Here is a 14,384-nt window from a genome sequence, read left to right on the forward strand (position 1 = left end):
TTTCTGTTTTGAGTCAGCTGTGTGGGACAAAAGCTTTTAATTTCTTGGTATCTCACAGGGAAAAGAATCACTAAAATCTATGAGGCAAAAGGCTCTATGCTGACAGCACTTCTCAGATTCATTTTTGATCTCTTGATATTTCATGCGAACAAGAAGCACTGTGTAAACTAAGTTAAATATATGTATTTGCACTGACAGATCAATAGTGACAAAATTAATAAGGCCTTCTTCAAGCTTTGAGGACATGATTAAAGGGTTTTTGCAAGGATATTTCTTCATTCAAAAGGATATAATTACACTTAAACAAGTTATCGTGTTTGTGCACTGTAAGTACAAAAGCAGCTCTTACGGGACTTGTCTAGACACTTCCACTGTGTTTCTTTGTTCTTCTTGTAAAGTTATTTTTTTATAAAGGAACTGCACACCACTATCCAATTTTTTCATCCAAGTTTTATCTCTTTCTTAATTTCTGATAAGTGAAGATTCTTTCCTTTACAGAACCTGTGTTTTCTCAAATTTTCATTTTACAGAAATTTGCCGGGAAATGTTTTGTAAATCCAGAATGATGTCACCCTTTTCAAATGCATGAAATCCTCTCTATTTTGGATCTTTCTTATTCGCTGGTATCAGTTCTTCAACTAGAATAATTCAGTAGTGGCCTTTAAAAAAATTAAGCAATGAATTGAAAGAAAATTGCCACCCAAAGTAACGCAGACCTGTGACTGTGCAGAGGGTGATTGCGTCAATCAATTATCTGTAACCTCAGATGAACAAATTTAAAAAAACATTACATATGTTAATATATGCACACCAGTGTTCCAGCTGGCTTACACCAATGCTACAATTATGCATAAAAGTCAGGAAATTATGTGTGGAAAGGATAATGAGCAGCATTGTCTGCCCAATTACCAAGTTTGCATATGCAAACAATAATTTTGCAACTCTGTGCCTGGCAAGTGGTTTTTTCTGAAGTTGCATCAGCAGCTCTAAGGTTAACTGTAACAGCAAAGTAACCCAAAACCACCTCAACTCTGCTTCAACCCATCCTCCCTTTTTTGGAGGGAAGAAAAGCACTTCAGCTGAAGGTGATTAGACAGGAAAGCAGCCAGCCCAGCGCCGGCATAATCTGCCTATTGCTGAAAGGCTGACCGTGCTGCTTCAAATGCTTTAAGCCTATGGAGACTCCAGTGGAAAGCCTGGGTAACTGGGAATTATGCTGCTTATTTGCAGGGATTCAGATTTGTTCCTGCTCGACTCTCGAACAATCTGGGCCGCAGAAGAAGGGTGGCTGGTGTTTGACATTACCGCAACCAGTAATCACTGGGTGGTGAATCCTCAACACAACCTTGGCCTGCAGCTATCCGTGGAAGGCATCGATGGTGAGTGTGAGACAAATAGCAATCTGTGAGAGTCTCTGTTTCAGGTACATGATTCCCAGCCAGGGGAAGCCCTAAGCATTCACTACTCCCTCCTTAGAATAGGATTTCTTAAGCATGTTTTTCCTGAAGTTGCCCAAGATGTAAATAATAATAAAATTTTCTGTAGACATATTTCAGGTTAAGGATGTACTCAAATGTTTGAACAGATTGGTAACTTGTCTGCATTTCAGTATTAGCTGTGTACACATTCCTGTCAAGGTGTGTGTATGCTGCTGGCTAATTTGCAGGTAGTGCTGTCCACTCAAGGAGAGAAGAAGGAAAAACACAACAAAGTGCGAAAAGACACAACAGAGTGATGTAGAAGGCTGGTGTTAATTGGCACAAAAGTCCTTTCAAATTCAGAAGACAGCTAGGAACCATTTTCCTTTGTGGCAGTAGAAATTACTACTAAAGCCTAATATGGACTGCAAGGTCTGCAGCATGCTTATGGTATAAACCTGTGAGGTTTGGGAATGAGTGGGAAGACCTAGTTCTGAAACACCTCCAGAAAGGATGTATTTAGAATCAGGTGGGGAATTTTCCTAACCAGGTCTTAACTAAAAAGTTATGCTGCTTTGTCTTAATGTTAAGAATCCTGATGCTCGCTTGGAGACTTGTGCAAGGAAACCAAAGTATCCTGGATCTTCTGGGGGGTTCCCAGGACCTGGGAGTATCTGGAAGTGCCTGGCTGCCCCACAGGAGAGGTTAAGCAAAACCCAGCTCCAAACTATTATAAATACTCTGAATGTAGCTATCTAAGGACATACTTTCATTCTCCAGATCTGCATCTATGATATCACTTGCTATTGGGCTTTATGCAACACTCTGAATGTTTCTGGTAAGTAGTATTTTGCATAAAGACTGCGCAAAGCTGTTTTGAAACAGGCAACCTACGGACAGTCATTTACACGAAAGGGTGATTTTAGTCACATGAGACCTGTGCACAGAGAGGTGCACAGGGTTTGTTTTAACCTGTGTTTCTGAATCATCAGTGAATGCAGAAACCCAAACACAGATACAAAGCAGGAGCTTCACCATGGAAATTGCTGGTCCCCACCTCAATGACAGATGCCTTTTGCAAATCTTTTTATACAAATTCAAATTCAGCCTGATTTGCAAGTTAATCTTAATTCTTAAAGTTAAAATGGTAAGGGAAATTATCAGCCAAGATAAGCTTAACCTGTTTTCAAACACTTGTCCTTGGTTTTTAGTTTCCTGTTTGCCTCCTAAATGAAATATTTGGAAGTAGAGATGTTTTCTCCATAATCATGGCACGTGTGTTCAATTGTAGTTCATAGGAAAACCATCAAGACCCAGCCCAGAGTCCACAGAAAAGCTGGAAGTAAGCTTAATACCTTTAAACACCAAAGATACTACAGTATCACACTCACACTCTTCTGATAGTCTCCTTATCGCTCTGTCTTCCCCATCCTCACCTAGTGATTTTACAGCAAAAGTCAGTCCTGGTTTTCAGCATTAAGGATGAAGGCAGCTGATTTCTGAGTATGTTACAGATTTCAGTAGAGACTTTTCAGGATCCTGCATCCAAGGGAATGCTGCAACTTTGCGTACACAGTAATTCTGTCTGCTCTGCTGGAGCAATCAGAAGTGGACCCTTAAAAGCATACAGCCAGATCTATCACAGAGAGAGCTTTCAAAGACAAATTCCCAGGTTCAGTGATAAGTACTTTCTCGTCTGTTAACTCAATGAAAATTAAGAATCTGATTTCTTTTTCCAGTCCTGAGAAATCTAGTTGAGTTTGTATATGATTTCAACCCTTTGCAAAGTAACTTGCGGCTTTCTCAAAATAGATTAACAAAATACTTCAATCAGCCTGTCATTAAAGTTAGAAAAGCCAACTGCAGTGTTTAAAAAGTACATTCAGAGATACAGGGCCCAATTGTCTGCTTGTCTTCTGTAACTAAGTCCCCTGGCAGCACACCTTTGCACTCACATTTCTCCACCATATATGTGAATTTTTCTTTCTATTTTGAATGGCAAGGACATGTCCTTCCTTGCTTCCCAGGTTTCATTTTGGATTTAGACCAACTGTGTGTGCTAGCAAGAAAGCTGCTTTTACACCTGGACTTCATATGAAAATCATACGCTGCAAACGCAGCAGGATTTTGATGCAACACTATATGCTTGGGCAATCCCCAAAGCTTTAAGTGAATTAGAACTGCCCCTCCACATCCCCCTCCCCCAACTTTTCTTTGTATCTGTCATTAGAGATCTGTAATCATGAAGCCAATACAATCTATATTAAAAAAAATATCTGACATCATGAGCACTGACCAGATGAAATTATACAAAAGAAATTAATTTAACCGATCTTTGTATTTCTTTATAATCTTGCCAAGTAAGTCTATCAACGTGTATAACTAGGGTGGAATCAAAGGGTGTTTATTCTTAGAAAATGGGGATCAGCTCAAGCAGCAAGCAAAAAAAAAAAAAAAAAATGTTTGAGTGACTCAGTAGCCTTCAGCAAGCTCTGAGCCCAGCACCCGATACGCCTTGCTCAGCAGCAGCACATGGGAACAGCAGCTGCCCACTTAGGTTTACTTAAGATCCTGGTTTTGACAGTATTCAAAAAGCAGCATAGTAAAAGCAGATAAAGCCGTGCCCTCTGGTTCAAGAGCACAGCTTTAGTTCTTTTGGGGAGAAGTTTATCATTGTCTAATGGTGACTACACGTGTCCTTGTGTTTAACCTTGCTTTCTGGATGTATAGTAAAGTTAGAAAGTGGATTTTTCCCTCTTTACTAAAAAGAAATATGTTACTTTGCATACAGAGCATTACATGCCTTTTTCCCCTGCCAAGGCAACACGGCCACCATACTGGTCTTGAACGTGACGTGGTGTTACATGAGGAATTCATTGGTCAGATGCTACTTATTGCTGCACTAATGCAAATCCATTAAACATATCCCTGTGAAGTTGTGTGCCCTCACTGCATACTGCACATTACATACTCTAGAGACATGTTAAAGGTAAAATAATTTACACTGGAAAAACCACAGGCATAGACGTACTTGGTAGTTTAAACAGCTTTGGGAAGCAGAAAGGCTTCTTTGAAGGGGCAGGAGAAGCCATAGGAGCAGTATTCAGTGAGCTCTAACTTCTGCAGCTGCACTTGTTTTCAGGAAATAAGGCTTCGATCCGGCAAAGCCTGAGCACAAATGGAACTACTTATATATTTAGCATAGCTACTTGCTTAAGCACTTTGTGGGCTCAGCCTCAAATGCTTAAGATGAAAACTGTTTGGACAAGTTTCTGGAAAGTAGCTTAAACAGGAGGTGAAGAAGTTGTTTATGTGTGTCCACATATAAATCTACATACATGAATTTTCGCATTTGCTATTTTTGCCCACTCTCTCCTGGTGCCCTGTCGCACAATTATTTTTGCTTTATCTAGTTTGCAAGGCCTGGCCACGCTAGGCAGTTGTCCTGCTGCCAGGCTCCCATTAAAACACCTCTTGAGCCAGTCCTCTCCACAAATCCTCTATATTGCAGCTTGGGACTTGCTTGCAGGGATGCACGCTGTAGGAAATGGCTTCCAGCCAAGGCCAGTCCATTTCCTGGCCTCGAGCTTTGGCCACAGCCCGCTTTTTCTGGGTCTGTCACCTTTACCAATCTGTTGGCCATGTGCAAGAGCAAAGGTGGAAACAATTCCATAAAGACAAGAATTTATAAGCCTTGGCATTTATTTTGCTCACCTTAAAACCAGCAGTTACAGAATATTATCTAGAAGTATTTCAGGTTACCAGCTTCTTTTCACACGGTAGTCAGAAACTAGTAAGATAAGGACATTTATAAGGACATTTTTCTCAGCAGACTACATAGCCTGTCATCTGCTCTCCTGGCCAGGCTGCCTTCAGGCCTTCTCTAGCAAAGTGTCAGCTGTCACAGAATCACAGAATGGCTGGGGTTGGAAGGGACCGCTGGGAGTCATCAGGTCCAATCCCCCTGCTAAATAGATCTACCTAGCATCGGTTCCTCAGGACCATGACATAGAATCACGGAATCATTTATGTTCAAAAATACTTTTCAGATCATGAAGCCCAACCGTTAACCCAGCACTGCCAAGTCCACCACTTAAACCACTTCCCTGAGCACCACATCTATGCATTTTTTAAACGCCTCCAGGGATGGTGACCCCACCACCTCCCTGGGCAGCCTGTTCCAACGCTTGACAGCCCTTTCAGTGAAGACATTTTTCCCAATACCCAACGTAAACCTCCCTGGGGCAACTTGAGGCTGTTTCCTCTTGTCCTGTCACTTCTTATCTGGGAGCAGAGACTGACCCCCCCCTGCCTACAGCCCCTGTCGGGCAGCTGTAGGGAGCGATAATCTTTCTCCTTAGCCCCCTCCTCTTCAGGCTGAGCCCCCACCTCCCCCCAGCTGCCTTGTGCCCCGGCCCCTTCCCCAGCCCCATTCCCGGCCCTGGACACGCTCCAGCCCCTCCGTGTCCCTCTGGCAGTGGGGGGCCCGGCACTGAACACAGGATTCATGGTGCGGCCGCACCAGTGCCAAGTGCTGGGGGACAGTCCCTGCCCTGGCCCCGCTGGCCACACCGTCTGGGACACGAGCCAGGCTGCTGCTGGCCGCCTTGGCCACCTGGGCACACTGGGGGCTCCTGCCCAGCCGGCCGGCGACCAACCGTCCCCGTCCCCGTCCCGCCGGGCAGTTCCCCCCGCTGTGCCCCCGGCCTGGGCGCTGCGGGGCTGCGGTGCCCACGGGCAGGGCCCGGCACGCGGCCCTGCTGGCCCTCGTACCGTTGGCCTTGGCCCGTGGGCCCGGCCTGCCCAGACCCCCGCGGAGCCTCCTGCCCCCCAGCACATCAACGCTGCTGCCCAGCTCGGTGTCACCTGCACACTGACTGGGGGTGCACTCGATCCCCTCGTCCGGGTCACTGGTAAAGACGTGAAACAGCACCGGCCCCAGCAGAGCCCTGGGGACACCCCTGTGCCCAGCGCCAGCGGGATGTGACTCCATTGCCCACCGCTCTTTGGGCTCGGCCGCCAGCCAGGGCTTTACCCAGCGCAGAGACCCCCGTCCCAGCCATGGGCAGCCGGGTTCTCCGGGAGATGCTGTGGGAGACGGTGTCGAAGGCTTTACTGAGGTCCAGGCAGACACCAGCCACAACATCCACTAGGCAGGTCGGCTTGTCATAGAAGGAGATGTGGTTCGTCAGGCAGGACCTGCCTTTCATAACCCCATGCTGGCTGGGCCTGACCCCCCGGTTGTCCCGCACATGCCACATGATGGCACTCAGATGATCGGCTCCGTGGCCTTCCCAGCACCGAGGTCAGGTTGACAGGGCTGTAATTCCCTGGATCCTCCTTCCCGCCCTTCTTGTAGATGGGCCTCACACTGGCTAACCTCCAGTCTGCTGGGACCTCCCCAGTTAGCCAGGACTGCTGGTAAATGATGGAGAGCAGCTTGGCGAGCTCCTCCACCAGCTCGCTCGGGACCCTGGGGTGGATCCCGTCTGGCTCTGTAGATTTGTGTGTGTCTAACTGGAGCAGCAGGTCACCGACCGTTTCCTCCTGGACGGTGGGGATTTCATTCTGCTCCTTGTCCCTGTCTTCCAGCTCAGGGGGCTGGGTACCCTGGGGGTAACCGGTCTTGCTATTAAAGACAGAGGCAAAGAAAGCATTGGGTACCTCAGCCTTTTCCTCATCCTTTGTGGCAATGTTCCCTGCCACATCCAGTAAAGGATGGAGATTCTCCTTGGCCCTCCTATTTCTATTGTATTTATAAAATCATTTTTTGTTATCTTTTATGGCAGTGGCCAGCCTGAGTTCTAGCTGGGCTTTTACCTCTCTAATCTTCACACTGCATAACCTCACGACATCCTTATAGTCCTCCAGAGGTGTCTGCCCCTTCTTCCAAAGGTAGTAAACTGTCCTTTTATCCCTCAGTTCTAGCCAAAGCTCTCTCTGTTCAGCCAGGCTGGTCTTCCCCCCTTTGGCATATTTTTTTTGTGGCTGACAAGGGCCAGCTCTGTCCATAGCAAAAAGGACCACAAAAGCCATTCATGTGACTTAGCAGCAGTAACTCAGTAACTTGGAAAAAAGTAATTCAGGGTATCACCCCTGCGTTTCACAACAGCACCCAGACGTCCTTTGGAGGCAACAGGGAGAAATACTGAATTTCCCACTGCCACCCCCTCCCTTGTGTTTTTTGTAATTGATTTAATTCTACAGAGAAACCACCTACTCATCTTTTACCAAAACTCAAATTATGTTAAAAGCTGAGAATGAAGGAAGCATGAGTGGTAATCAGCCGTTCTGCAACGAAGAGGTCAGGTACAGCAGTGCTGAGATACAGCAATAAGCAAAATGCCTCCAAACATCTGAACTATTTGTTTCTCTCAGCTACAGTATATCTGGAACTCTGTCAACATTTCATACAAGGCATTTTTATTTTAAGTTAATAACCTTCCAGTGGGAATTTAGTGTTCCTATGGGCTGAGTTTTATGGTTCCTTTTATAGGATCACTTCAAATTATAGGTTGGTGAACTTAAAGAAACCCCTCTAAAGAATGCAGGAAAAGTTAACGCTAAGCGGATTTAGGGTAAAATAATTATATGTAGGACTATTTTATGTAACTTTTACACACAGATATAAAATGAAGTTAGCTGTGCTGAGCTGCTCTTGTCAGAAGCAGCTTTGCCGATTAAGTCCAGGCCCTGGGTGGATCAACGCATACAGACGTGCCTAGGAATCACCCTTGCTAGCCAGGCAGCATCTCTCCTCCTTGTTATCCTTACTATGACTGCTGAAAATGAAAAGTTATTGCTACTGCAGGCCCTCTTACCGGTCCATTCTGTTACCAAGGGCAAAGCATCAATCCCAAACTGGCGGGTCTTATTGGAAGGCACGGCCCACAGAACAAGCAGCCGTTCACGGTAGCCTTCTTCAAAGCCACCGAGGTGCATCTCCGCAGTATTCGCTCCACAGGAGGGAAGCAAAGGAGCCAGAATCGATCAAAAACACCAAAGAACCAGGAAGCTTTCCGGGTGTCGAACATCGCAGGTACAGTGCGGGTTGCTGGGTCCCTGTTTCTGGGCATGGGATAATGTGGGAAGGGTTTCTCCAACATTCAGTCTGTCTGTTGTCTCTTTGGTCTACCACTAATGTTCAGTTGCTGGTTCGAAACTACTTGGAATTAGGGATTATTCAAAAAAAAGAAAAATGTTTCTTTGAAACAATATTAAACTGAGGGACTTCTTTATCCAATGTATTTAAACAAACAAACAAAAAAAAGGACCTAACCAGAAAATCTCCTTTTCTCCCACATGAAATAAATACTTACTGCTTTAATGTAATTGTCTTACATTTCACAATGAGAAAGTGATCAAAACGGCAATATATTTCAGTGAATCTGAATCAAAATGCTGTAGATTGAATTTCAGAGTTTTGTGATTTTAAGTTTGGCCCCCAAAATGCCTAGTAGTCCCAAAAGTTTTGCACAGAAGAAAGCCCCTTCGTTGCTTGGATAACCACAGCTATTCTGGGGGAGCAGTGCTTCCTAATATGGAAGAAAACTCTGTCAGGCAGTTGAAATAGAAACGTGGCTTAATTACGAGATACCTCAGAATAATGGGCCCTTGGTGACCTTCCCAGCAGGAACCACAGCACAGGGCTTGCTCTGCTGAGGGCAGTGGCAACTTCCAGCTCTCTTTCTGCGAGCGCTTCACTGAACGGAAGGAGAGGTTGCAAAAGAAGAAGGAAAAGGACAACGAAGGGCACAATATCATCTTATGCGACTCATCTTTGCCTTGGGTTGCTTGGGGTTACCTGCAAGGCTATAGGAGAACTCTCTCCTATTGGCCTTGGTGCAGCTTCCTTATATTTAATCAGGTTATTCCCGTCCTAGAATTAACAGTGTTTTTCTGCAACCCTGGTGCTAGGTGTGGCTTCTCTGATCTCCCCACATAGATGTAATTCTGTACCTCTCACCCAAACCCCAAAAGAGTCTCTTAAAATAGTTTTCTGTGGCTTGTATTTGCAAGCTCTGGGTTATGCAGCTCCCCGAGCATAGATGGTCTGCAGTGTCCGTGTGCTTTTTTGTCATCTATTTACTATATCAATTCATTTTTTAAAGAATGGGTAGTGGACAAAAGAATTTCATACTTCTGTGAGTAGGCGGGAAAACTCCCTGTAACCAGTGTCCTGCCTCCAGCTTGGTGACCCCACAAAGAGTTAGCTTCCAACAACAAGAGCTGAAATAATTATTTTCTGGTACTTCTGCTTGGGTCTCCAGCTCAGGCTGTATGTCCAGGGTGGGCACAACTTTAAAACTGCACTGATAGTCATGGTTGTTCCGATCCACGATGCAGACCTGTGCTTTCTTCTTTGGCTTCAGCAAGCATTGTCACCCCTTGCAAGAAGTCGGTAATCTGGATCCAGCTGCACTGGACAGATGGACAGATTCCACATTACCTTAATGTCATCCATTGCTTTTGTAGGCCTGAAGGTGCAACTATCACCAGTAATGCAGGTGATTCAAAGACAGGAATTTAGAAAATACATAAAAGGTGCCTTTCCTGATCACTCCTTTTATAGTGTCTTCTTTCATACATTATTTGATAATCAGAGAAACTTGCTTTTTGCTACTATGAATTCAAAGGAAGGCCAAAAAAAAATATCTGAGGGGGGTGTGAAGCAGCTATTTTCCCAGGCCTAGTATGGCTTTGCACAAAAAGCCAGAGGGGCATTTCATATATATTGAACCCAGCCATTATTTATGGCTAAGCTTGAAAATGTTAAGGAAAAAAAAAAACATCACAAGTGCAACAGATGAGCAGCGATACCTCACTCCCTATCGGGGTGTTGCCGAGGGCTGCGGGTGCTGAGGGGTACAGCGGGCATGGGGGCAGCCCAGCTTTATGGCCACCCATTCTCCCCACGCAGAGAACAGCAGCAGCGACCAGCGACAAGCCTGCAAGAAGCATGAGCTCTACGTCAGCTTCAGGGACCTAGGGTGGCAGGTAAGGGCTGTGCGTGACCGGGGTGCCTTTGCACATCACTTAGCAAGCTGCAGTAGCGAGGTCAAGCCAATAGCTGGATATTTTTTTTTTTTAAATCTGAGAGAAAAAAAGCGTATATTGCCCTCAGCATGCTTAAGAACTGCTTCTGAAAAATTAGGGTATGCAAATATTTAGCGTGAGACTGACTAGAAACGCCACACGCTTAAGTCCTTTTGAGAAACTGTGGCCCTGAGTTTCCTCTGGCAGTGCTGAATGCATATACAGCTCGTCATCTTCATCTACCAATACTTTTAGACCTGGTCAAAGACATTTTGTTTCTGAAAGCTTGTTCCTGCATTTCAGTCATGGGTGAAGTGATCCTTGTGGACAGCTGGGAGGACACTGCTGAATCGATAAACAACTAAAACCCTGAAATTCAGCTACTCTGTAGGCATGTTTGCAAAATGGGATACATCCCTCCAGGAAAAGCAGCAGCTTTAGGGTGTATAAGATAGCATTAGAACGGCCAGCATACCAAATTTTTATTTTGCAGGCCACTGTAATTGTATGTGGGTGTATAAACTGGTAGATTTATGTGCTGTCTTACTTTTTGTTTCACTACACAATATTTCTGTCTTTTTCTGTAATCCAACATTTTCAATTTAATCAAGGACTGGATCATCGCTCCAGAGGGCTATGCTGCTTATTACTGTGAAGGAGAATGTGCTTTCCCGTTGAATTCATACATGAATGCTACAAATCACGCCATTGTACAGACACTGGTAGGTGCACTGTAGCTCCGAGTACAGAGTTGCATCTGATAGATGCTACTCAGAAATAAGTTTATATACAAAACCAAAAAAAAAAAGAAATCTCTAAGCTAATAAGAGAAAGAAGGTCTGCATTGGCTCATTAAGATGCCTGCAGCATCTGGCTCAACATGTCTAGCCAAGTGGCCTGAATTAATAATTCCTGGGAAGTACCCTGTCTTTGCTGCAAGCACTGACATGCTCCTTCTAGTTTAAAAGGGCCCAATGATAGATGTATTAACAGTGGTGTAGTCCCACTGCATGGGAAGGAGAGAGCAGGACACGAGACTCGCTATCAGCACATCTTGGAAAAACTGTAAGAATCCACTGTATGCTGCTGCCAAAAGTGGATTTGGGGGGAGACTGGGGATGCGGTCAGCGAATCCCAAAATTACACAGCCCAGCTGCTCTGTAGATGTATTTGGTTTATGAAATTGTGCAAGGATGCCCACATGGGAGCCCTGAGCTAGCATGTCCTCATGACACAGCATCTGTGTTCAGGGGGACCATTGGCTGGGCACCCAGCCCCCCCTGCATCACCACAGCTCTCAGCATGGGCCAGAGGACGTGCTGGTCCCGAGTACCCTAGCTGTACAGCACACCGAGCTGACGTGCCAGGATGCCGTTTCCTACCTAGCTCAGGTCCAGTTTAACAGCCCAGGCCCCCTGCACACATCTGCAGGGCACAAAGGGGCTCACTGCACCTTTTCTACACCCCATGTCATGTGTGCATCTAAGAACAACACTGCAAAAAGTATTACGGAAAGTACAAGCATCTACGTTTCCAAGGGAAGAAATATTTGCATGTTTTTCTCCTGGTAGATTGCTTTTTATTTGCTTTTTCCTCCTCTCCCTGGAGGTCCCACAGCAGGGAGCACAGGGGACCCGGAGCCCTTGGCCCCAGCTGAGTCTCGGTGCTGCCAGCTGCAGGGACAGGGGCCCCCGCCCAGGGCTGAGGGGATTTCGCACAAGACCTCACCCGTGCGTCCTGCGGAGTTTATCGTAACTGGTACACTTCTGCAGAACGCTGACTGCTCTGACAAATGGGAATTTTCTAATGAAAACCTGCCTCACTGAAAGATTTCCAACTAGATCTGACTTGGATGTGTGCGTCAGCCTCCGTTACATGCAGGGGACATCTAAAGACATTTGTACACAAAGCCAGGTGTTCAAAACATGTCTGAGTGAGTGCATGGGACAGACAGAAGGTTGCCTGAGAAAGAAAAATATGAGGGGGGAGAGGGGGAAAAGTAAATCTTAACATGCCTCTACTTTCATTCCCCCCCAGGTTCACTTTATAAATCCAGAGACTGTGCCGAAACCCTGCTGCGCTCCTACACAACTCAATGCCATCTCAGTGCTCTATTTTGATGACAGCTCCAATGTTATCTTAAAAAAATACAGGAACATGGTGGTACGAGCATGTGGCTGTCATTAGATTTGTAGGAAAGAAGAAAAAAAAAAAGTTATTTGTAAAGAGTGGTTTTGTATGGCTATGTGGGGGAGGGGAAAAAGGTTAGCACTCCAGAGATGGGCTTAAAAAAATCCCAAACAGTTTTTAGGACCAGGCTTCTGAAAGTTCAGACAATGGAACAGTTTCTGGATCTAAGTGGCATTTGAACACATTTTGTTTTAGTTTATTACAGACAATGAGCTTGTAAACTGAAACAAGCCAGAGAAACCATTCAAAACCAAATCTGCCTACAAAATTGGCTCCTACAAAACATACTTTTGCAAATGAGTCTTTCTGAAGATTGCAAACTCACCAGTGGTGATTGTGAGTTAAAAAAACCCAAAACTATCCAAGGTGAGAATGTGCTGTGACTAATAAGCATGTGTAGTTCCTGTAATACAGTTTGCAATAAAATAAGTGAACAAAATATACCTGGAGTGAACAGGTATTTTGTTAGAGAATTATTACTTCCATTCCTCTTCTTTGCTTCAATTTCATAAGCAAAACCAAAAGATTAATTACATGCAACTTCCAGTTTTAAACTATAGTAGCAAAAGCTATGTCTGGATTGATGCAAATTCAAAGGACAGATCAGTGTAAGAAAAAGAAGAATTTTCTAATTGGCAAGCAAAAGAACTGAAGAAAATAAAGAGTAAGATTTTTTGGATATACTTTTTTCTGTCAAAAGTGGTAGGAAATTTCTTCTAGCAACCGGAAGGAATTTGAATTTGCTGTGAACTTGAAACAGGAAAGCAGCAAAACGTTAAGAAAGCGGGATTAAACTTAAGGTTTAGCTGGGGTATCCTAAGCAGTTACGAAGTTGTGCAAGTCAGCTGAAGATCCTGCTCCTGTTTGGAAAATTTCCATTGACTTCACTGACAGAACAAATTCCAATGCTTTTTCAAAAATGTGGAGGCTGAAGTGCAGAAGGTGCTGTAAGCTGGGATGTACACCCAGCACCACACAGACTCAGCTAGAAACAAGCTAGGAAACCTTGCTTCCCGTGGTCAGTGTTTACAGTAAACCCCCTGCTCTATAATTGGTTTCACCTTTTTTTTTTTTTTAAAAAAAAAAAAAAAACACCTTTCAAGAGCCACACCAACAAGCTGGAATCAGGAGCAAGAAAATGTCCCCTCAAGGCTTTTCTTTTGCCTTCTTTTAAAGTCACAGGTTATACAAACATCGCACTTCTATAATTAAAATACAATTAAAGTTGTGAAGAAGAATACAAACTAGCAGTAACCAATCACAAACTAATTCAACACTTTGGCATACGTTGCAATTACAAAGTAGGATTGGCATAAATTTCACCAGAGAGATAAAAAAGAAAATTCTGTCCAATAAAACACCGGGTCCACAGCACACCCAGCTCTAAATCTCCCAACTTCAAAAACCTAAACCTCCAACAGATGGGTCCAGAACTTAATAAATCCCTGGAGATGGTTCTCTTTTCTCAGTGAGTGGACAGAGCCATGAGCCGCAGTGGGAACTTGGCTCCATATCTTGCCTTAGAGGAGAGTTAGAGAAAGAAGATAAATGAATGCAACCGCCCAGTTCTGGAAATTGCTTACTGCTCTTCTTCCTTTAAGTCACAGATCAAATCCAGACCAGATGCCTCACTTTACAAAGAATAAGCAAAGGAAGAAAAAATTTACCATCTATGAAATAAACTGGAAACTTGTTTCTGATGGTCTAATTCTAATCTCATTTAAGTAATTTGGGTTTTCC

General features: G+C 44.5%; 1 protein-coding gene across 1 annotated transcript in view; it reads left to right on the forward strand.

Moving 5' to 3' along the window:
* BMP7 (bone morphogenetic protein 7) overlaps nt 1-13,077 on the forward strand; it is a 47,922-nt gene extending 34,845 nt beyond the window's left edge. The window contains exons 3-7 of the mRNA XM_040609112.1: nt 1,231-1,379; nt 8,260-8,457; nt 10,339-10,415; nt 11,066-11,176; nt 12,492-13,077. Coding sequence (XP_040465046.1) covers nt 1,231-1,379; nt 8,260-8,457; nt 10,339-10,415; nt 11,066-11,176; nt 12,492-12,641 — 685 coding nt within the window. The 3' untranslated portion in view covers nt 12,642-13,077. The remainder of the gene's footprint in view (nt 1-1,230; nt 1,380-8,259; nt 8,458-10,338; nt 10,416-11,065; nt 11,177-12,491) is intronic.
* Nucleotides 13,078-14,384: the final 1,307 nt, after the last annotated feature.

Source organism: Falco naumanni, chromosome 10 (assembly GCF_017639655.2).
Source record: "Falco naumanni isolate bFalNau1 chromosome 10, bFalNau1.pat, whole genome shotgun sequence".
In the NCBI taxonomy this organism is placed as follows: domain Eukaryota; kingdom Metazoa; phylum Chordata; class Aves; order Falconiformes; family Falconidae; genus Falco; species Falco naumanni.